This window comes from Panulirus ornatus, chromosome 58 (assembly GCF_036320965.1).
Source record: "Panulirus ornatus isolate Po-2019 chromosome 58, ASM3632096v1, whole genome shotgun sequence".
Lineage (NCBI taxonomy): Eukaryota > Metazoa > Arthropoda > Malacostraca > Decapoda > Palinuridae > Panulirus > Panulirus ornatus.
The window spans coordinates 11,739,719-11,765,127 of NC_092281.1; the positions used below are offsets into that span (position 1 = coordinate 11,739,719).

Below are 25,409 nucleotides of genomic sequence, written 5' to 3' on the forward strand. Positions count from 1 at the left end.
CCACTATTCCTTCAAACATACCCATTTTTGCTTTCCGAGATAATGTTCTCGACTTCCACACATTCTTCAAGGCTCCCAGGATTTTCGCCCCCTCCCCCACCCTATGATCCACTTCCGCTTCCATGGTTCCATCCGCTGCAATAAAAATTTTTGAAAGTTGGCACTCCTTCCTCAGCACAGTGAACCACAAGACCCACAGCAACCAATGCAAGCACACGTTAAAGAAGATCCAGTCTTATTGCACCAATCCAACCACCACTCATGAAGCACAACTGATCCATTCCACTGAAACTCCTCCCAAAGAACACACAAAAATACTCACGAGACACTACTCAAAAATCAGCCACACCCAACCTCACCCCTAAACAACCGTCATGAAAAACTAACTGAAATCCATCCAGAAACAACTGCCCATCTGCCCTTCACTCCCACCAATTCAATCAATGCAATTAAATCCTTAAAAAACCTTTTTGCTACAGTCTCTTAACAATGCATATAACTCACATAAAACACTTTACCCTATTTACAATCCAAGCACTTAGAAGATATCTTTAACCACATCTGGCTACACAATAAAATCCTAAACATCTGGAAACTTATCATACCAATGCTAAACCCTTCAAACTAACTAACTAACTCTACCTCAACTTATTGCCCAATATCACCTCTATCTTCTGTATCTAAAATATGTGTAAAACTCATCCATGAAATCACATAAAAATCTCAATCTCACCCACACAGCATAGCTTCAAACCCAAACACTCCACCAACTGTCCTACACACTGACCACACACAACACATCCTAAATGGCTTCAGCCAACCATACCTGCCTCCTGCAAAGTACTAGTGGTAACGGACATCAACAAAGCATTTGACTTTTCCCCCCAGCACATCTTCACACAATACATACATGACACCATTCTCCAGAACAGTGACAAAAAGTGGCCAACCAATTTCATAGTTGGCCAGCCTGGCTGAATACTCACAATGGCTTCAATTCTAAAGCCCTAAAACTCTACAATGTAGTTCCCAAAGAAAAGATCTCTCTCCAACTCTCTTTAGTCTCTCACACAATCTCCCAGTAGCTCAAACAAAAAACATGAAGGTCCTTTTTTATGTGGATGACCTCACAATCACATTACACCACTCCAACACCAAAGTAGCAAGAAACATGCAGCACTAAATTAAACTGGAACAATGGCTTACTAAAACATAAAGTCTACATCTCCACAAAAGTCTTCAATCACTCTTATAACACCAAACAGACATGAATCCATCTCATACCCTACAGTCACTGTGAATGGACAAGCACTCTCAAGGAACATGACACCAGCCATTCTGGGCATCACAGAATGATATGCACTTCCTACACAAATAATATCAACACAAAAGAAACAAAAACTAAATGCCCTCATAATAAATGGCACCCATTTTAGGCAAGAAAAAGGATCCCTCAACATCCTCTCCAAATAATTCATCTACTCCATTTTAAGCTAAACCTCTTCTGCTAGGTGTTCCATCCTCTCAAAAGTAAAATATAACAAAGATGCAAACCACACAAAACAGAATAATCACTGCCTGCCAAACAGCCACAAATACCCAACATCTTCACAATGAAACAAAGATCCTCATAAAAAGTTCCACCTCAACATGCTCAGCACTGAATCTTATGCAACACACTTGACCCCACCCACCTAAACCACACTATAACTAACCATCAACCCAAAGAAGAAATAAAATCTTACTCCAGCCTCACATTTCAATAACGTTTACTTAAGAGACACCCACACCCCAACAAATATAACACTAACAAATACATACTGAAAGAACATGACACATTAAATACCTGCCATCCCAACTCAGTCTGAAATTTCAATCCTCTAGACATCACTCTGAAATTCAAATCCACTAGACATGCCCACCATAAGTCACACTCACCAAATAAACTAGTCACTCTTACCATCTACATCATCCATCCCTACAACACTACAAACACAGTTTCAACACATCCCAAGACCCTTCATTCCCATGATGTAACTACCATAAAGAGGACACTGAACATTTACTAAATTGACCTGCACTCTCTGCATACATATGTACATACTACATCATGACACTTTACTACCTATGGTCCCAACTAGTGGACATGACCAGATTCCTAAAGTGCTGCAGGAGCCACATATGGATACAAGGGACTCCTGGGCAGGAAGTAAGTATAAGTGTATATAGGTATGTACAGTATATATGAAAAGATGAACTTATAAACAAATCAAAGATAAGGGCCTTCTAGACTATATCAGATAACACTAAAACCACGTTTATGATCAGGGAGAAACATGTGGTACACCAAAAATCTAATTTCTTATCAGTGGCTAATATCCATCAGCTGATTTTCTTCTGTTGTTGTTGTTGTACAAAAATATGGCTTGTATGTCCTTGACCAGTAAGGTGGACACTATTTTTTTTTTTTTTTTCAATCCTGTGACCTGTATATTAATATCAAATCAGATTTTAAAACTATAGTGGTGACAAGCCTCTGGAGTGTGAGTGCTGACTGGTCTTGTGTGTCCCAAAGGTTGTCTCTACAATGTAGAATGTTGTGCCCACTAAGTTGGGCATGGCGAAGAGTCGTGCACAGTGGTAGGGAGGCGCACCTCTGAGGCCCTGCATACTACAGACCCTACCCAGATGCCTCACGGCTATTGTTGGATGCCTTCTACTTATGTCACAGTCACTGGGATTATCAGGCAAGCAGACAGATACAGTGTAGTGTATCTGACCCCATGGAAGTGACATGAAAAAGCTCCCACAATAGGCCGCCTACATCCAGGAAGAGATGTGAGGTTGTTAGGCTCCCAGGAGGGCTGTACTCACAACCGTGTATACCTCAGGCGCAGGCTCGGGCTCAGTAACAGGCTCGGGCTCAGGGACAGGCTCGGGCTCAGGCACGGGCTCGGGCTCAGGCTCGGGCTCAGGCATGGGCTCAGACTGGACGGGCGCAGGTGCAGGTGCAGCCTCCACAACAGGTTCAGAGGCTGGGGCTGGCTCAGGTTCGGTGACGACAGGCTGCAAGTGTCAGAGCGACCCAATAAGTGGCATCGCAAAACCGCCTCCCGGGGGCTCTCACCTATAGCATCCTGGATTCTGCAAAGCACCATGCAGGCCTTCCCAGGACACTTGCTACAAACAAGCTCAGATCTTGAGAGTGTCACCTCTTGGGCAGTAATGCCAAGGCTGGTGGTACAGCCCAAGCACACCTCCAGGTGGCACTGGCAAGATTCTGACATGTCACAATGGACATTGGTGCTGTAGGTTCAGTGAGAAACCCCGTGGTGTGATGCAAACACAAAAGAATCTTTAAAAAGCAAAAAAAAGAAAAAAAAAGAAAAAAATGTAAAGCAGTTTTAGTATAAGCTGAAATGCATATTCATGGGAAATGTTAATCATTTATATATGAAAGAAGATGGAAAATAATAAGCTAAAAGAAAAAGAGAGAATTTATAAAAATAAATTAATCATGTAGCAACGACCAACCAATAAAGTACCTGGCCTTACCCAGGGGAATGCATAATCATAAATAATAACTTTTCAACCATGCACATTTGACACAGCACCTTCTTATAGCTGTCAGAATATCGCTGGGATGACCACAGAAAACAAGATAGCTTCAAAGAGAGATAGAGAGAGAGTTGTAAAACTAAAGAACTGAAGACCTCAGCACAATCGAACACCATATTGCTGCATTATACCGAGATAACATGCCACTGCTACATCTATTGAGATCCTTCATGCAATATGTCAAAATCTGCATTAAAAATCATCAATTAAACTAGATGAAACAATGCTCCCTAACCTTGTCATGCATGAGCTGTATACAAGATATCATTATGAACCACTGTAACGACCCTTAGGCAAGCAGGATGACGATAAGCATAGGGGAACGAGACAAGATAAGAGGGCTGGCAAGTTCCAGAAGAAAGAGCAAAACAAGATGCTGGTCGCCCTCGGCTGCAGGAGCCACTCCCTAGGCAACACTAGTGTGGCTATGAGAGAGCGAGCTGACAGAGCGGAAAGCGGAGACGGATCTACCTCAGGCTGCAGCTCAGGCTCTGGCTCGGGCTCTGGCTCAGGCACAGGCTCGGGCTCCATCACTGGTTCTGGTTCAGGCTCTGGTTCCTGGACAGGTTCTGGCTCAGGTTCTGGGGCCACAGGCTCGGGCTGTAAGAAATATGTGAGTGGGGCTAATAACAGGGATGTAAGGAGGACAAAAACTTCTCCAGCAGCTGCTAGCCTTACTCTGTTGCCATGTTGGAGATGTGTCCATCCCTGCTTTGTTAAGTTACTACTACAAGGGTAATACCTTTGCTGTAATAATGACAAAGAGGAAGGACAGCAACAAAGGTGTTTTATCATGGGTCAGTTGGAGGTTTAGATTACTTTACAGAGGCATCCTAAAGACTTAACAAAAAATGCAAGTTAGATGTACACATAAGAACATAACTAATTTGACATCTGGTTTAACAGTGCAATGAAAATGTTATAAAAAAAAAAGAAAGAAAATTAAAGGATCTTTTAGAGGCAAATCTACCAAACAAATTCAAAACCATCGTAGCACTTACCCCATAGTGTTATTTCACAATAGTTTATATTTAAACCATGTTGCATGCAAAGTCAGTACAACTGGAAGGTGACCATTCTAGCTCATTCCTAATTCACTTTACGGACGTCCTGACATGAGGCTTTCCAAACTGACATTAGCATCTATCTTTCTCCATTAGCTTTAAACTTATTTATAACCTGCTGATTATCAGTATAAAAAAAGTGCACAGCAACATAAGAGGTGGTGACCAAGATGTAACCGCGAAATGATCTGGTTCATTTCAGTGAAAGCTGAAATAACAGTAATGTCTGGAAGTGTACATTTTTATTATTCAAATTCTATTATGTTTCTACACATACGACAAGGTCTGAGAGGCCTTGATTAGATGTTAAAACTTGTTAAAAAATACTGAAAAGTACACTGCAACTTTTGGGAGCTAAAACTGTCATGTGTTAATAATTATTCAAGTAGATTTTGTATGTATAAGGAAAGTGTCTACTCTAACTAATGTCAGCAAAACCAATCTCAGAATGCATTAGTTTAGCATTATCTTCAACATGAAGACTGCAGTTGTATTCTTGACTAAGTGCTACATATAACTTTCACCCAAATTATGTATCCAAAATCTTGTTCATTCATATCTACGTTTATTCAAACACAAAGCCTCACAAGAACAACACAAAACATTCATTTGTAAACCAGTACATCCCTTGATTTGTTCTCAATCTTAAATGCAAATATTGGATTCTGTCAGGACAAGGTTTTATTATTTCATACCATGATGATAAAATACCAGCATCTCCTCAAACATGCATTCAGTCATGCCTCTAACCATCACTTTTAAGTCAAGAGCCATACGAATTACTCCATCACTAATGAAACAATACATCTAACTTCCATATGCTCATAAGTTTCTTGGTCAGTTTAAAAACCTGTCTCAACCAAAATCTTTCCAGCCTAATGAAATGTACAAAAGCCTCCCCCCACACAATGTATATATTAACACATACACACAAAGACAGACTAAGGATATACACCTAAGCATGCATGCATATATATACACAGGGACACGCATCCACTAGATCAGGCACACTGTTGACAATCACGGTGCCCATATTACAAGCTGCCAGTCTTGAGGTTGATACAATCTTGGTATCATTCACTTGAGGTAAAGTTATGATGAAGCTAACACAAAGCTAAATCACTCCAAACTCTATTGTGTCTAGTGGCAGCACAAGGGGAATATGCCCTCTGCTGGTGTACCTTGGGTGGGGGAACTGGGGCGAACTTGGGCATAGGTGCTGGGGCCAGGGCAGAGGACGCAGGCAGGATCCTCACACCACCCGCAGGAGGCTTGAAGGGCTGCCAGAGGACATGCCTAATTAACAATGCTGGAGGTCAGTTACAGATCCGAGCCATTAGTCACGGAAAGATAGCGAGACCTTGCGAGTATATCCCAATGACGAATTATATCTTGCTGTACATTGTCCAACCTCAGTAACAGCCATACAATGCTAACCAGTATTTTTCTTTCACTAATTAAAATACAGTTCTGCCACACCCTCAACAGGCTGAAAGAAAGTGACTGGTGTTTGGGTTTGGGTCCCTATCCATCTCTATCTCAATTTGGGATGCATATCTCAACAAATGGAAAGTAAACTTTAAACTAGCCGTCGTGAGCGTTCTGTTGTATCAGGTTTAGCAAATGTTTAATTCCACTGCAGCAGCTCGTTGCTGTTTAGAAATCTAATCTTGGCATTTCTGCAACACAAAGTCACCTATCCTGAGATTTCTAAGGGTTAGTTGACGTATATGGTTAAAATGAATTCTAAAAGGTTCATGATGCATCTCCCTTTATGGATTTTGTGAAACTGTGTGAGAGTTTGGGTTATTGGTGTGAAATGTTCATGTAACATTCTTTTGTACAATGATTATGATGACTTAGTATGTATTACTTACAGCAGGGGCAGGGGCTGGGACAGAAGCAACCTTGGCCATGGAAGCTGTCATTGCACCGGTGGGCAGGGGAGCACCACTATTCAAGGAAAGAAAATCAATCCAACTTAAGCATTTCTTATATTTCAAGACAAACAACTTGAAAGTGTTTCGGTATCACTGAATTATTTGAAGATGTGTAAGATTCAGACGGCAATAAAAGCATGATGAGTTAATGTAGGGAGCATTCCAAACACTTACGGCTTGACCACCACTGGCTCAAGGTTGGGCGCAGGAGGGTTGTGGCGGGCAGCCTGCTTAGCATGGACATCGCAGTACAGCTTCTCATTGATGTTATAGTATCCTGATCAATAATACTTTGGTTAGCAACATCTAATATTTCAGACACAAAGGTGCTATCTATACATATAGTATGTCGAGAAATATAGTTGAAACCTTCCTTCTCCATATAACCACACTTACTTCAAGAGGTCAGTCATACAAAAGATGAATAATAAAAAGAATCAAAATAAATATAAAAAGCTTTAGTAAATCTTGTTTTACCCTAAAATAAGAAAGGCCACAGCTGAAAAAAAATAAGAATTTAAAATGTACATAATTTGGCTGTGTAAAAGTGTTAGCGTTGTATCTTTAAGTACTGGTGTGAGGGGTACAAAGAACCAAGTTATTTGAGGGGGTGAGGAGGGGTGGAGGGGCATGGGAGTCATGCAAAGGGTACAAGTCACTTACCAACATTTTTGAGTGAGGAACCACAGGTGGAACACTTGAAGCAGTCTGCGTGCAGGTTCTTATTCTTTATGCGCACGAACACGCCGCTGAAACACACATCCTACCGTCAGTAGACCGCTGCCACACTCACACACAAACACCATGTCCCAACTGCCTACCCACAATACCTTTCATCCAAGACATGTCACCTCTTCAGTGGATAACAATATATAAGTGACTTACACAATGGGTGTAAATATGCAGAATCCAAAGCAAATCATTTATCAAGATCCAAGTTTCAATATTGTGGGGTGGCAGTAGAAGTCAGCTGTGACCTATGCCATGGGGCTGCAGACAAGTTGGTCTTTTGAGTCACTGGTGTCACTTTTAGTTCCATGTGCTACAAATCGTTCTTTGTCAACTACATTGCACTTAGTCCAGAATATTATGCTTGCATGATATCAAATTCCTTAATTAAGGGCACAATATTCTATTTTATAAAACTTGAAAATTTAAGTCTTTAAAGTGACAACAGTGACAGTGATGCTGCATAAATAAACTTCACTTATTCTGTGAAAGAAAGGGCAGATCATCTTGCAAGTAATCATATTGTTTCCAAAGAAAGTAATCAAAGTTGTATCTCGGATATAAAAAAAACACAATCTGTGTTATATTCAGATTTCTTTTCAATTGTCCTTGAATATACCACGGTATTCAAGAACCATAGGGAAGGGTCAAAGCCAAGTTCTTTAATTATTTTATAATGGTTTAATAGAATAATTTATGTAAAATGAAATACTGTGAACGTAAGTCACTGTCGAAGAAGAAGCTGATATACAGTTAGTAAGTACTGCAATGTTGAAGAGCAGCAGGAACAGCAGTGTTGTGCATAGAGCAGCATGCAGCAGGGTGTCATAGTCCTCTGCCAACTGCCCATGAATGTCACCCAATATAATGTTGGGTTACCACTAGCAAGCTTTACCATGGTTGTGGTTCACTTACTGAACACCAAGGTGAAGTGGTTATCAACAAGAAGCAGCAGAAAAAGATAAAAGTAAGCAGTGCAGGGTTAATGTCATTAAAGCCTTATGCCAACCACTCATTTGAGCATGCCTGGCTTGACACAGAACATAATCTCGTTCTGGTGACCTGACATGGGGCACAGCAGCACAGCTCCTGAATTAGCACGTGGAACCAATGTTTAGCAGAAATCTGTGTACTATCAGAATGTCATTTTGAGATTCCAAGGAGAGAATAAATGGAAATCCTACAAAGCTTGGGCTGGATATGCTTGATGACCTGCAGACCTAGCCACAATCTGTGGTGTTGCTTGTGTAGCCAACCTGGGTATTACACCTCAGGACTGTCTGAACTAGCTTCACCCTAGTGGGAGTGACAGGACTGCAGACCTTCAGCCACGATGCATGAGAAAAGTGACGGGCCCCATCATCGATGGGGAGACCTGCGCCAGTACTCACGTAAGGGGCCGCTCGCATTCGGAGCACTTGTTGATTTGTGAGGGGCTAGGAACCCCCTGGGGCTTCACCTTGGTCTCTGGGGCAAGCACGCTACGAGTGCCTGCAGGGCGCGACTCGCCACCAGCCAAGAGGCTGTCTGTGCCCGGGATAAAGGAACCCATTACTACCACCACCGGACAACCAGACTGCCTCCTCCCCTCTCCCCCGTCATCTACAACTTTCCAGTTAAACACCTTGGATTGTTACTGGCTCTCATCAGCAGGGTGACTAGTTGAGCTGTTAGTGGTGAAGGTGCAGATGGCGGGGGAGCAGTGGGGAGCAAGGCTGGCATCTGCCTACTTTTGTAAAGTACTTACACAATAAGTCTACCACACTCTGTACAAATGTTTTCGCCGGGCTGGAGTTCTGTCCTTGGCTTCATCTGAGAAACTGCAACATTCGATGTGAAGGGCTGAGCCACAGAAGAGGGTGAGGGGTCCACTGTAGGGAACATAGTCATATTCCGTCACAGTTGTGCATCACAATCATGTACACAAACACCTTCACAAACACACTGTATGGAACTCTTGTGAAATGGATAAGGGTTAAGGCAAGGTGTAGACAGCATTCCAAGACACCTGGGAGTAACACCGAGCTAAAGGTTTCTACAATGTATACAATTGTTAGCCAAATGAAGTGTTAATAGGATATTTTATAAGGCAAGGCAAAAAGTATTTCATTTGTCTGTATTTACTCAATATATGTCAAAAGCAATATTGTACACATGACATACTAAAGAAATTCTGAAATATAGGCACATTAGAGCAATGAACAAAATTCAAATATATTCATTCATTCGTTTATTATACTTGATCGCTGTTTCCTGCATCACGAGGTAGCTCCAGGAAACAGACGAAGAATGACCCATCCACTCATATACACATGCCCTGGTTCAATCCACTAACAGCAAATCATTCCCAGTATACCAAGTCATTCCAATTCACTCTATTCCTTGCACCCCTCTCACCCTCCTGCATGTTCAGGCCCCAGTCGCTCAAAATCTTTTTTACTCCATCCTTCCACCTCCAATTTGGTTTCCCACTTCTTGTTTCCTCCACCTCTGACACATATAACCTCTTTGTCAACCTTTCCTCACTCACTCTCTGCATACGTTCAAACTATTTCAACACACCCTCTTCTGCTCTCTCAACTACACTCTTTTTATTTCCACATATCTCTCTTACCCTTTCATTACTTACTCGATCACACTACCTCACACCAGATTGTCCCCAAACATATCATTTCCAACACATCCACCCTCCTCTGTACAACCTTATCTACAGCCCATGCCTTGCAACCATATAATACTGTTTGAACTACTAATCCTTCAAACATACCCATTTTTGTTCTCCGAGATAACGTTCTCTCCTTCCACAGATTCTTCATTGCTCCTAGAACCTTCAACCCCCCCCCCCACACTCACTTTTTCCATGGTTCCACTCACTGCTATGTCCACTCCCAGACATCTAAAACACTTCACTTCCTCCAATTTTTCTCCATTCAAACTTACATGCCAATTAACTTGTCCCTTAACCCTACTGAACCTAATAACCGTGGTCTTGTTCAAGGTTATTAGGGTCCCACATTAGCAAGGTAGCATCAAGGACAGAGGACTGAGCCTTAGAGGAGAAATCCCCCCTTTACCCCCTTCCCTATTCTTTATTTTGCAAAAGTAAAAACTGTAGGGGAGAATTTCCAGCCCCCCAATCCCACTCCTTTTAGTCGCCTTCTATGACACACAGGGAATATGTGGGAAGTATTCTCTCCCCTATCCCCTGGTGCCACCCTGTCCCACAAGGGTGAAAGGCGTGCAAGGAATAAAGAAAACTTAAATGATGTTGTATAACGGGGTTGACGTGCTGTCAATGGATTGAACCAGGGCATGTGAAGCATCTGGGGTAAACCATGGGAAGTTGTGTGGGGCCTGGATGTGGAAAGGGAGCTGTGGTTTCGGGCATTATTGCATGACAGCTAGAGACTGAGTGTGAACGAATGGGGCCTTTGTTGTCTTTTCCTAGCGCTACCTCGCACACATGAGGGGGGAGGGGGATGGTATTCCATGTGTGGCGAGGTGGCAATGGAAATGAATAAAGGCAGACAGTGTGAATTGTGTGCATGGGTATATATGTATGTGTCTGTGTGTGTATATATATGTGTACATCGAGATGTATAGGTATGTATATTTGCGTGTGTGGACGTGTATGTATATACATGTGTATGGGGGTGAGTTGGGCCATTTCTTTCGTCTGTTTCCTTGCGCTACCTCGCAAACGCGGGAGACAGCTACAAAGCAAAATAAAAAAAATAAAAAAATATATATATCCCTGGGGATAAGGGAGAAAGAATACTTCCCACGTATTCCCTGCGTGTCGTAGAAGGCAACTTAAAGGGGAGGGAGCGGATGGCTGGAAATCCTCCCCTCTTTTTTTTTTTTTAATTTTCCAAGGGAGGGAGGGGGGGGTTCCCTCTGGGGCCCAGTCCTCTGTTCTTGGCACTGCCTCGCTGATGCGGGAAATGGCGAATAGTATGAAAGAATATATATATATATAATGTGTGATTGATGAATTAGGCCATAGTAACAGTACTAAAGTTAAAATTTCTATACTATCTGACTAACTGCTATTGCATCACTTGTTAATCTCAGTTAACCTTGAACTAACTCCCATTTAACCTATACATAACTGTCTAGTATCTATTGTATACTGTCTTTGTCACCTAATTTACAAAAACAGAAGCAACTACAATTAGCACAGGTGTTTATAACTGATAAAATATGCTCATTATAAAATAAGTTCCCTTAGACATTAACTACAAGTTGTCATCAGTTATCTAGAACCTTTATTTGGCTCAATTCCTAGAGACATGTAGACTACAGGATTAAAAATATTCCAAACATAATATATTGAGAAGAACTGAAAAGAAGAAAGCAAAATGCCAATGAATCAATTGTGGACATGCTCAACACAGGAGACCAAAGCAGCTGAATGAAACCGAATAATATGCAGAAAAACACACCAAAATATATACAAATATTTAGTATGAAAAAAGCAGTACCACAGCATGCAAAATAGTTTGATTAAGTGAACAGTTATTTACATACACAAGATCTAAAAAAGAAGACATTACCATTACCTGACAATCACATTTACTTACAGATGTCATCGTTTTTGATGCCTTACTAATGCTGACTTAGAGATTCTTATCATTCAAGATATAAATTACTGCATATGGGTATTTCAGTAAACCTAATTCAACTGTCAATGCAGTGGAAAACAACAAACTTGTACTCAAGTGATATGCAATGGTGCAAATTGAGCTTGACATATTTTCTTTATTCATAAAAGCTGTTTCTATTTCTTACAGATATATTTCAAACACACACAACAGCAAGGTGGCAGCATGTGCACTCTTCTTCAAGAAAACGAAATAATACATCATGATAATCTAACAGTGATATTTCAAAAATGGTTGTTACAGCTCAACCATCACAAGGAAAAATTATTGTCACAAGGTCAGGACAATTTGTCAAGTTTTCAAAGCAAAATTTAACCGATATGGTACATTTTCTTCCAAGAGATTAATCAGGTTCTCATATTGTACACACTCTCCAAAGTAATATAAGTTATCAATATCAAACTAACTTTCTTACACTCCTTTACTCTCAAAAATTCTAGCGGGTTGTCCCAATAATCTAAATTTGTCGTCAATTAATAAAGACAAATAATAACTGCATAACTGACACACTGGTCAGGTGGTAGACTAACTCCAACTCATCCAAAGAGTTCGTCACCTGTGTGACAACCTTACAATACATTAAACAATTCTATGCTTTTAAAAATGGTCAGCTTAGCATGACTCAGTACTGTCCAACCACATACCACTTGCCAGCTTTCTGTCATATTTTGAGACAGTTGATTATCATGGTTACTATTCATTGTACATATGGATTTACCATGTAGAGAAACTGACTTCATTATCATACATCACTGTATTCATCAATTTTTACTTCTCACTAAATTCAATGATTAATAATGAACTTTTAGAAAAAAAATCCAGAGATTTTACAGTGAATCCCATAATAATAGGTCCAGGCCTGACTGCATGCAAATATTTCTACATTTTTGGGCTTTAGTGTTCACCACCAAATTATCACTTATCATTAACAGTAATAATATCGTCTGGTTTTCTATTCATGAAATGGCTTGCTGTACTGCCCTTATATATGGATGGTATGCCTGTCTCAATTCTTACACATATTTTAGGTTAGTCAAAGGTGAGAAGCCAATTTCTTATACCAAGAGGTATCCTAACACTAAATATATTCTTATGTAACAAAAGATATCTTTTCCTTGACATTATGGTCTAATTATACCTCTAATGCATAACTTCTGTCTTAAGATACTTGTCAGGTTATGCTGTTGGTGCATAGCATATTCTATAGGGACAAACGTGTAACCTTTATATTCAAGATACTGGTTTTCCTGCCAGCTCTCCTTTATCTCATTAAGCTAAAAACTGAGGTAACTTTAGTGGTACGTTCCTGCAATATTTAATGGTAAATTTCCAACTGAAATTGTATGTTCATTTATATCCTGTCTTAGATTTTATGTGATATATGATTTTAGTGCTGCAAGGTTAGTAGTAATCTTTTGTCAGTGTGTATAATTCTTCAGAAGAGTATGGTTGTAATCAATGACTCTCGTATGTCAGTAAAATGCTCTAAACACATTTAGAGCAACAAATCGTAATCAAAAGCAAAAACGAAAACAATGCTGATAACTCGTACATAACTTATTTTTACCATTTCAAGCATCATGTTTGCCAAACTTGTAAACGGAACACCAGTACGAGTATGACTGAATATGAATAGCAGTGTTAGGGTAAACAGCATTTTTAACGAGTTATGATTATTATAACTGTGAACATGCTTTTCATCATCAGTTTGAGTATCATCAATAGCAGAGACAATTTGAATTAAGCAATTCAAATCATTGTAAAAGATTAAGTGGTGTTGAAATTCTTTAGAGGGGTTAAACTGTAAAGTGCACCAATTCCTGATCAAAAAAAAGAAATTCAATATAGTATCGTAAGAACAAGAAACTAATGAACAATGTTAATAATGTGAACTAATTATATTATCAGAGACTACACTATCAAAATATTTCATTCTAAGTTTTCTAAATCTATGCTTTTATAGCTTAAAGGGCTTTGTTACAGAAGAGCTGTGGGCTAAACATTCATAATAATTACAATATGGGACTCTACATTAATTTCATTTACATGAAATTCCATGAATCAAATTGAAGTATATATATATATATATATATATATATATATATATATATATATATATATGTATATTATATATATATATATATATATATATATATATATATATATATATATATATACATCTATGTAAATACTGTATATGTCAAGCAAAAAAGATATTGCTGCCAAAATAACATCTGACTGTAATCATATGGTAAATAAATCATTAATTCATGATATTCAAAGCAGCTCATGACTGGATCTTGCAGCCACTCAAGTATGACAGCAGTGAAGCGATCTGGTAGCAAACAAACGGGTTCAACTGGTGCTTACCTTGTGTTTGTGCTGCAGACAGACGAGACCATGCCAGAAAGATGCTAAAACCACTTCCTTTACAACAGCTTAATCCATACGAGTATTTTATCTTAGTAAAGCTATTTATAGTTCTCTGATACTGACAAACTTTTGCATGGTATTTACCACACAAACAAACTTTTAGTTGCAGTATCCAGGATTTTGTAAATAAGGTCAGTTACCATGAACCCGTTCATATAATGAAAGGGTTCATTTATTCGATGTCAATAATAATCAGATCATTCTTGTTCACAATAATGAGGTGCCAGATAGTCAAGAAATGTGCACTATCACAGTTCGTGAAACTGATGTCAGCATATGCCTTTTCCCCATAACATAGGTTGACATCCTCATAGTCAAGAAGGAATGTTTAAGTCTGGGCCATAACATGACATTATGCATAGCATAATTAACCCTTTCACTTTATGGCAATTAGCACAAATCTCACCCATTTGCTGGCTGACAATGCAGGCTGTTGTCTGTAGAATTTTCACCTGCATGCTGGCTGCATCATTAAGCATACAGTGTTGTATTTCTTGATTAACAAAAATTTTTGTATTGCTTGGTCTACCCATGATGTATGGCTAGTGAATGAGGTAAGAGGTGAGGCAGGATATGCTTACCTTTTTTTTTTCTAGCAAATTATTTGAGATGTATCAAGAAAAACAAAAAGCACTGACAAATGCAGTATTGTGTATTTCTCTTTTGGACTGAGGTAGATTTTATTTTCAGTGAATAAACTCTTAATATTATGTATACACAATTCTTCAGTCATTCAGGGAAGTAGATAAACTATTTTCAAGGCATATGGACACTAAGTAATCCAAAACATGTGAAAAAATTAAAAATTAAGTAAGCACTTCCAGTTGCATGTGAAGGGTTCCAGCTATGTGGGTTAGCAGGGGCCATGAGGGAGTCTCGGAGGTCTGAGGACCTAAACCTGCATTATCAGCCTGCAAAAGGGTTAAACTGCCACCTGGCGACCTCCCCAGACCCATAATAAAACCATGGTCCCATGGATTACATATACTATAGCATCACATCATAGTAATATGATGATCCATAACAGAATACTAGTTTAAAACCTTCACAATTGTCTTAAAATAGTAAATAGCTTTACTAAATAAAAACTCTGATATTTTCTTTCCAAGTGGAAAGTCTTATTTTATGAATATTATCTATGAAATGAGGAAAGTGGTTTTGAGAAAGTAGAACATTACTGTGGAGTAGGGAGCATGTGGGATTCTGTTGGCCAAATATTCTTGTATCATTATAAGTAATGTCTGGAAATACTCTAATTCTCTGATCATCTTCCTATTCCCTGATGAATGACTACAGTACAAGAGTACTATTACATATGAAAGCTGACATCGTTTGTGCCAATCGGCAAGTTTGTTTTTAGTGAGGTGCCATTATCCCAGATCACGAACAGCATTCTTAATATGATTAAGCATCCTGATCCACTTGCCTGGCCATTTGTATTTTTCTTCACAATCAATGGATATTTATCAGTGACTAGGATTAGTTCTCATGGAGATCTGGTCCTACATGCAAAAGTGTTTAATGGAGTTGTACTTATATGCTGACAAGCACACTAAATAAAATTCTAAGTATATTCTTTTTTATTAATGTACTAATGTGTACTGGTAAGGTCCCCATAATTTGTGCTGCCCATCATACTCCCCTCCTGGTCTTTAAATTTCGGGTCAAAACATTCATTTTCTTTAATGAAAACCATGGGAAAAGCTGCTCTATTGCCAAAACAGCATGTATAGTTTTACATGCTGATTCTTGAAAAATTATTTCAGAATTGTCAAAAAACAATGCTTTAGGACTAATACTGAAGATGCTCTTTATATGTAACAGCAAAATAGAACAAGTTTTCCCCATTTTGCACAGGACACGAAACCAAAGCCCAAACCCATAAGGAAATCATACTGTGAGACGTGTGGACAGTTTAAATTATATGTAACCAAATAATAAATGTAAAGCAATAACCAAGATAGAAATAAACAAGAATAGCATATTAGTTTTGAGTTGCTAATCTGCAACAGTGTGAGAGATCAAGATTATGCCATGTGGAGGAAAAGAAATAATGAAGCTGGTTACACATGCATGTCAATTCGAGAAGTATTAGCAATTATGAAAAAATACAACATGGCTCTAGGCATTCTTTACTGAGGGAATAGCATTATTTTCTGTTAATGATATATATACATGGAATTTTAAAGTGAATTTGCTTGACTTGAAAAACCTAAATGTTAGTGTTTAAAATCCCTTCTGGTGAGCTCTGATGAAGTGTGATAATAGCTAACATAGTACTGAAAGTTACTCCGTGTTTGAATTATTTTTTGTTGTTCCCTAATTTGTATACACATTCAAAGAGTATTAATTTGCAAGTGATTTGATTATGACCACTGGGCTTGTGATTGGATTTCATTTGGCGTGTTCTTACATACATCCATCAAGTGTTGCAAACTTCTGTCCGTGTCCTGGCATAACTTACCTAAGTTCTCGTGAGTCTGTAGTGCCTGCTGGAGGAGCTTGAAGGAATGCCCCTGGACAACATTCTTTTCAGGGGATAAGAGGTTCGTTACCTCACCTTCAGGTTCCTGTGCAGGGCACTTGTCCATTTCCTGCACCATCCTCAGGACATCAGAAGTCTTGCCGTCGTAAGCTCGTTCATTCTTCATGAAGTTGACACTACAGAGCAGCATCAGTAGTAGACATGTAAGTGAGATCGTGGTGGTGGTTGTAGTGGAAGTGATGGTGTTGAAGCAGGCAGTAGGGAGAAAGAGGGAAGGGAGAAATCAGGAGATTCATGCATTAAAAATTATGGCAGACACACACACACGCACGCAATCACACGCGTCACACCCCTAATGGCAGATGATACCTTAACCAAGAAGCATCACATAGCCCTTCTCACTTCATGATGGTGGCACCACTTAAAGGTGTAGAGACTGGGAGTGTGGGAACATGCAGGGCACTCCACTAGGCACACCAGCACCATGATATGGCACAAAGATGGAATTCAGCCACCGCCAGGGAAAAACATGAGTGAATGGTATGTGCAAAGGTGTTTAGGAGCAATGGGGTGGCAGATCACCTGACTCTCCTCCTTGCTGAGGAGGTTGTGCTGTTGGTGCTGACTTTGCTGCAGGCTTCGGTCGGGGGAAGAGCGGGGCAGGGGGCGGGGCCTCCTTGTCGAAAGGAGATATAGGTGGGGGGCGAGTCTTCTTCGGAGCATCCTCTCCATCTCCGTGGATAAGTTTGTATGTGGGAGATTCTGTTTGGATTTTAGTCTCCCTTGCAAACTTCTTGAAGTTGATGCTGCAATCGTGTCCAGCCACCGCAACACAATACACATACAAACACACACGCACATAAGAAGTACATGGTTATTCAACTAAATAACTAACTCATTATAAATTGCTGTAGTTCCTAGTTCAAGCAAAACAATATCAATTTTGGGCATTTCATTACTTTACATATGTATATCATTAAAAACAGTTTACTTCATTTCCACATTACTCAAGCTGTAATACTTTGCAGTCCTTTATTCATATCTTATACTTGCACCCTACCCTAATTTTTCCTTAAAAATGCTGTTAAGTGTGTTATTGTAAGCACTGAACATGTCAAGTCTGACTGATAAAAGTGATTGCCTACATCATTACTTTCTCTTTGTAGAGTTAGAGTGCCTATCCAATCATAATTAGTCTCAAGAAAATGCAGTCATCAACTGCACACCACATTACTACTGAACTATGTAAAACCCATGCACAATTTTGCTTTCATCTGTTGATAATCTTGTCAAGTCTACAGAAGTCAGCATTATCAAACAATAATTGATGTACATAATATGCAGTGTAGTCCTGAAATCATTTCCCACATCTCAGGGGTCTCTAAGCAAGACCAAGCTAATGAAGACAGAAGACCTACCCGAGGCATCCCTTGCCAAGAACTTCAGCCTGAGCAGAGAGGGTCTCGGCAATGTTGTCATCACTGTATAAGTTCAGGGGCGTGTTGTACTGAGCATTCACAATCTGCTGCCCATTCACCTGTGGGAAGTCAGTCATCAGTAATCACCCAACACGAAGAAAAGTTGGCTGTTTATGTAGGTGAGAAGAGAGTGCCAGGTGACTTGTTAAGCGGCCAAGGGAACACTGCTTGATGACTGCTGGGTAGGTATGTAGCCAAGGAAACTGCAACAGTGTGACTGGGTGGATATACGAAAGATTCAGGTGTTTTCACGAAGAAAACGATACCAAAGAATGGAGAAATAGGCATGGTGTAAGGTGGTTATCAATAAAAGGTATGATGCAAGACAGCTGAAGGAAAACCACACAACGTATAATGAGAAAGAAGTTTCGAGTCATAAGCTTTTCAGCTCATGTAAAATGAGGGGATAAAATGACAATACTGGTAAACCAATAAACATTAGATTACCAAAAACAACATTTTGGTAATAAGTAAAGGATAAGAGATCATGTAATCCATGTTCAGTACCTGAGTTAAACATAAAATTTTTGGCAGGTTTGAAGTGCATGTATGAAAGCTAAGCTGTTCAGCAGTGTAGGAATAGGATCATGGTGCATGTGGAAGTGACCAAGATGACTACACTGATATTAAATCTTCCATAGATGCCAACGTTATCAATTCACTTTCTAAAAGACCAAAATAATTCTTGGCTGGACTTTAATACTATTACCAATATGAAAAGAAAATAATTCTGTCCATCTTATAAAACTTTACATAATATTTGTACGGAGTTTATCACAGTAATCTGAGAAAATCTACTAAACCATCCGTTACTTTTACGTTATCATATCTGCTTGATTTATGCATGCAAAAGAATTATTTGGTAACTTCAATGCACTATCATTACAATCTAGACTTTACCAACGTGTTACTGTCGCAACTAGCAGCAAATCATCTGGCTATCAGCTTCACTACTAGTGCTCTTCTGCATATTACCACTAAAGAAGCTGCCACAAATTGAGCCGTGGCCAACCAGTCTTAGACACACGGCAGCACACACCTACATCGTTACACTACACCAGACCAAAACTATGGTGGACACGTTCATACCACTATTTTCAAAGCATGCCTCTCAGACTCTTTAAAACACTACTCAATCTCTCGCTGTGCAAATATAATCTACATAACATCAATCACGTATAAATGCTCTCAAAATGTTAAAAAAAAAAAAACTACTATTGGGGCGAGTAAAATTAGGGTGGCTACAAGTATTAAGAGGAGATTCGTAACTAAAGTATTAGAGGGTTACTATAACACACACATTATGAGATGACATGCAAAGCTTAGTCAACACAAGACACACAACCAGACAGGATCCTTCACCTCGGCAAAGGGTAGAGCGACCGTGTTGTGACCCGAGCCTACTGGAGCAACATACTGGAAAAGGGACGTGATTACATACATCAGCTGTTGGTAACAGCCTTACAAACTAATACTGAGGTAGCAGGAATGGAAGAAACTGTTGAAATGTAGGGGATAATATGTAAACAAACTCTTTACTACTAGAACTAAGAACCATGGAATGACATTCAATGACAAACAGTGGGTGATTTTATCATTCATGGAGGAGGGTCTTTAGCATATGTGGAGAGGCTGTTGCTGTTACCACATTCATATAATACTAGTGAGAGGGATCACTGGACTGTGTGTGTGTGGGGGGGGGGGGGGGCAATGAATTCTTCAATGGGACACGCCAGTATCTTCACATCAAATTAGACAATACAGCAAACATATTCTTTGAAACACTCATTGGAATATTTTTTTTACCCGAGTGAACACAGTCGTATTCTTTATTACCTGAAGTGCGTATAATCTTCCTTGTACATTAGCTAGTTTTCAAGGAGACAGAAATAACCAGATGATCCACCCCAATTCCCTTAAGATGGAATATAACAATTGATAACCGGTATTGTAACAATATTTTCCCACCACCAGAAGAGGTGAAAGAAGAGCGCAGGGCAATCGCCTTACTTCATTGTTGCGACGAGTGAGGGCGTCGTGGTCGGCATCAGAGCTGCTGCAGCTGGAGGTATTGCTTGCCAGGGAGTACTTCCTCTGGTGACTAGCCATCCCCCCGTTGTTGTTCAGGAACTGACTCGTGAACAGATTCTCATTACTGTTAGATTTCTGGCTTTTCAGTGATGAGTGGACATTGATGGTGTTGACATTTTCCTTGTCGAGGGTCATTTTCAGAAAGTTTTTGGCATTTTCTTTTTTTAATGATACATTTGTGGCAGTAAGAGGCATGCCGCCACTGCTAGGGCTGGTGCTGCCTGACAGGCTTCTAGAGGAGGCATCACTCAGGGGTGAACTGAGGGTACTGTGACTACTGTCTGCAGAGTCCATGAGTGGGCTTTTCAGGGTACTGGAGCCCTGGGCGTAGGCGGGCTGGGAACCTGTGAAGCCTGGGAAGGGCCGTGCCACAGTGTTGTGGTTGGAGCCGATGTGACGGATGGGCTGTGGATAGGGCAAGGAAACACAAGGTTAGACACACAGATAGAGGGCAAGCACTGAGTGCAGCCATGCACCCAGCTCGCTGGCTTATGTCAGTCACAAGTGTTAGAGGCTACACATGGCTAAATTTACTGAACTAGGCCACAGTTAAATGAAAACAGGTACGGGGAAAATCTCAGAATCTATAATGTTCATAACTGAAAGAAAACCACACTCTAAGGACTACAGTCAGACTCAAATTGACAAGTGTGTACCATAAGAATTAGTTACCAAAACTATATTGGGACTGGGTGTACTAAACTCCACTGACACAAGGATTGCAGAGTAGTCTTAAAATATCCTGCATATTGTTAAGAAATATTTGTCAGTACACAAAAACATCAACAAACAGTCAACCCAGGGTGCTGTCCAGTGACTGTGCCCACCCTTCCATGAACTGTACTAGTATATCTTTATAAAAATTCTGGAGTAGGACTGGTAAGGAAACATATGGAAATTCACTATACTAAAACACTGCAAAAGCCAGTAGTTTGGATCATGCAATTTTTTTTAGTGATAACGAATGTTTAAATAAAGCTAATGCAGTAAAAGATGTTAATAAATGAGGGAAGCATGCATGGTTTGAAGGCATGGCCAGGAGGCACCACGCCCTGGGATGTGGCTCCGTTATCTGCCACACTACTGTAGCTCATCTTCTCAGACTCCATACTTCAGGAAATCCTAAAACACGGTGGTATAGTGTGATTGATGCCTGTATGTGGCATCCAGTCTTGAGGTGGCGATATGTACCATCAAAATTGGAGTGGTGCTGCTTCGCGCTTGTTGCAGCTGCCAGCCATAATCTTGTTTTAAGCCTACATACCACAAATCTACATGGCCTGGTCCTGGGTGTGGTGTAAAAATATATATATATATATATATATATATATATATATATATATATATATATATATATATATATATATATATATATATTAAACCCAGTAACACAGTTATTTCAACGGCTTACAACAATGATGGGAGTACAGTATATAGCAGTGGTCAACATGTTTACCATCATTTAGTGGCGACGGTTCCTCAGGGCGTAGTCCTGGTGGTTGTAACAGCTGCATAGCAAGTGGTGATTATTGCGACTCGTACAACGTATAGTGGTGGTGGTTGATGAATGACTTGTGGTGGCTGTTTGTTACTGGGTTATTGGTAAAGGTGGTTGTGTTTACGATGGGTATCAGTTGAGCAGAATGTGGTTTAACGGTTAATGCACGATATATATTGACAGCTTATGGTTGGTACTTGCTGTACAGCACATGGTGGTGGTTTATCGTGGGGACTGGTTTGCACATGGTGTGGTGGTATGTACTGGTTGAACAGCATAGGGTTGTGGTGGTGGAGTGTAGGGTAGGTACTGGCTGAACACTGCAGTGTGTGGTGGTGGCTGAGTTTATGGTAGATGGTTGCACAACATGGTGTGATCTTGGTTGTGTACATGGTTTGTACCAGTTGAACAGCAAATGGTGTGGTGGTGGTTGTGTGTCTGATAGGTTCACGTTGCTCAGCACATTTTGTGGTACTGGTTGATCTTCACATATGGTGATGGTTGTCTGAATGGTGCACAGTGGTTTCAGAGCAAACAATGTGATGGTGGATCTGAATAGTAAGCGTGCCCGCTAGGCTACACTTCAGGATTCTGCCGATAAATTTTTGTCTTGAGGGAATATGGGTGTCCGTCTCCACTATAAGTTCCATCCAAATCCTTTTAGAGACCGTAATATTTAGCATTCTCTATGTAGATCATCAAAGGTGACCAAAATCTTCCACTAAATTTCTTCCAACGGCTAACAAACGATAATGTACAGTTACAGAAACCTAATGTCTGCCATGAATGGTAAAAAAAAATTGTCAGTGCATGATGTACCATGAATGTCCCAATGACCCACTTCTCTTTGCAATGTTCAATCTTTTGATTGAAGCCGAGCTCTCTGAAGATAACTACGATATTCTGTGATTAACCGTATGTGTATAAGAGGACTGCTGGGACAACCAATAACCTGGTTGCCAGTGTAATGTGTTTACCGTGGTCAGGAGTCTTCCAAATAGACGGTAGAACACTTCCCCTGACCCTTTTCAACAGAATCCAGTGTTGTAAACAATTACTGATTTTCAGTTTTCTTCGTTTACCTCTGTTCATTAAGCTTTGTCTTTTCAATCTAGTCACTTAAGCGTAATTACAAATACAGATCGACTTTAGACTTCTGGGAAATGAAACCAATTGGTAATTAACAGGATGTACCCCATGGAAGAATTTTCTTTTTATTCACAACTGGAGAGTGAACTAATGTGTCTGGGGTGAGGCGGTACTCCCACAAAGGAAGGCCAGGACCATGCTCCTACGACACCACTGATCGTGGCAAGTCTCAAAGATAATACCTAAACATAAGGAAATGGAGAGTTATGATCACCTGCTTTACCGGGTGGCAAGTCACCAAGAATATACCTAAGCATTAGAAAAAGGAAAGTTATGGTCACCTACTTTAGCAATACCATACCAGAAATAAATGAACATCCTGAAAAGAAAGGAGTTAATGCTGGTCTATCCAGTAACATGGATAGTCATTGTATCGGTGCAATATCCCGGTCTTCAGGCCGACTCGAGAGCAGTGTTCAGGGAGCTGGCAATGTGCTGAGGCAGGGGAGGCACGTGTTACCTTCCTAGCGGTGGGTAGGGAGGCATCACGGAGTGTGTTACTAACTGGTGGTGACAGGGAGGCCTGGGGGAGGGGGGGGGGTTACCGTCTTAGTGATGGCCAGGAAGGCATCCAAGGGTATGCTCCCTTCCTTGTGATGGCGAAGGAGGCGTGTTACCTTCCTGATGGCGGCTTAGGAGGCCTCTGGGGTTGTGATGCACTCTGGAGGTGGCTAGAAAGGCATCTAGGAATTTTATCTTCCTGGGTGTGGTTAAGGAGGCGTCTGGGGAGGGGAGGGGGGGTTACATCCTGGTATAGCTAGGGAGGTATCTGGGGATGTGTTACTTTCTTTGTGATGACCAAGGAGGCGTCTGGAGGTGTGTTACCTTCCTGGCGGTGGCCAGAAAGTCATCTGGGGCTGTTACCTTCTTGATGATGGCCAGGGAGACATCTTGGGTTGTGTTACCTGTCTGGTGTTGAACAGGGAGACATCTGGGGATGTATTACCTTCCTGGTGTTGGACAGGGAGGCATCTGGGAGTGTTTTATCTTCATGGTAATGGCCAGAAAAGCATCTGGGAGGAATTACCTTCCTGGCGGTGACTAGGGAGACGTGTTACCTTCTTTGTGGCAGCGAGGGAGGTGGATGTGACGACGGGCACGCCCTCTGGAGTCGTCTTCACCTGGGCCAGGGGCGTCACCTGTGGTTTCCACGTTCGCGCTCCCCTGTAACACGCACCATCATGTCACTTTGCATAACAGGCTACCATGTTTCTCAACAATAAATATAGGTAAATCATTATATAAACTAATGTCATTAATGTTGATCTTTTTCAGTAACCCAGCAGCTCCATAACAACTCACTTTATCTATATAACACAATGTTAAAATATATATTTTTTAACCGCCTTAACTATAAACACACCGGAATTTCAAAAAACAGAACTGTGCCTTTTCGATGGAAAATTAGAAATGCACATATGTTTAGCGTGTTAGGTATTGCACTTGGGTTGGGTATAGGCCGACTGACACCCCTGAGCTCGCCCGTGCCGACTTATGGTCAGTATTACTATTTTTCAATTGATTTATTACTCTCCAGTGGGCGACAAGCCTAGTCACTGGTCAGTAATGCTAACCGCAATAACCACAGGGGCCTGTGGTGTGTGTGTCTGTGTGCGTGTGTCCCAAGCAGGTGTCTGTTTAGCTTTTGTGCACAATTCTAAAGTTTAAGCAAGATCATGAAAACGTATGTTACACACACACACACACACACACAGAGAGAGAGAGAGAGAGAGAGAGAGAGAGAGAGAGAGAGAGAGAGAGAGAGAGAGAGAGAGAGAGGTGGCGGGAGGGCTGGCGGGCAATGTGATACCTGCAACTTGCGCGCACACCACCTACCACTCCCTCAGATTATGCACCCCACTTAACTCATCCACCACTAGCCAGCCACGGCGTCATATAGTTTATTAGCAAACTACCACTGTCAGAAGTTACGTTTTTTACCTTGGAATGAACAGCATTATTCAGCTACTTGTTTACCCAGACGTGAAAAGACGCATGATTATTTTGCGTAGGTGAAAAAAAAAAAAAAACTTCCCGGCTCCATGTCGTCACCAGCATTTGAAGAGGCCCTTTGTATGGTGGGGTAAATAGGGGACTGAGAAGGTTAGACTGATGGTAAAGTTGGGAAACATAAAAGATATTCACAGGGAATGCAGATGAACAACAGCCCTCTTAACAGCCACAACCTAAACACTCATCCAGGACAGCTGTACCTGCCAGCTCTACGCAGGTGTTAAGCAAATTCTGCAGCACAAAATAT

General features: G+C 40.6%; 1 protein-coding gene across 25 annotated transcripts in view; it reads right to left on the reverse strand.

The window, feature by feature from the left end:
• Window positions 1-25,409, reverse strand: part of Zasp52 (Z band alternatively spliced PDZ-motif protein 52) — a 156,906-nt gene that overhangs the window by 29,636 nt on the left and 101,861 nt on the right. For 6 of the 25 annotated variants that reach the window (XM_071695219.1, XM_071695212.1, XM_071695203.1 and 3 more), the window contains exons 3-13: window positions 24,208-24,313; window positions 20,422-20,907; window positions 18,352-18,470; window positions 17,516-17,739; window positions 8,743-8,878; window positions 7,286-7,371; window positions 6,797-6,899; window positions 6,560-6,635; window positions 5,864-5,962; window positions 4,090-4,218; window positions 2,887-3,066 (exon numbers count right to left, since the gene is read on the reverse strand). In XM_071695219.1, coding sequence (XP_071551320.1) covers window positions 2,887-3,066; window positions 4,090-4,218; window positions 5,864-5,962; window positions 6,560-6,635; window positions 6,797-6,899; window positions 7,286-7,371; window positions 8,743-8,878; window positions 17,516-17,739; window positions 18,352-18,470; window positions 20,422-20,907; window positions 24,208-24,313 — 1,744 coding nt within the window. Of the gene's footprint in view, window positions 1-2,874; window positions 3,067-4,089; window positions 4,219-5,863; window positions 5,963-6,559; window positions 6,636-6,796; window positions 6,900-7,285; window positions 7,372-8,742; window positions 8,879-9,098; window positions 9,223-16,912; window positions 17,110-17,515; window positions 17,740-18,351; window positions 18,471-19,773; window positions 19,828-20,421; window positions 20,908-24,207; window positions 24,314-25,409 lie in introns of all 25 variants that reach the window. The other 19 variants (XM_071695206.1, XM_071695208.1, XM_071695201.1 and 16 more) reach the window with 19 other exon arrangements.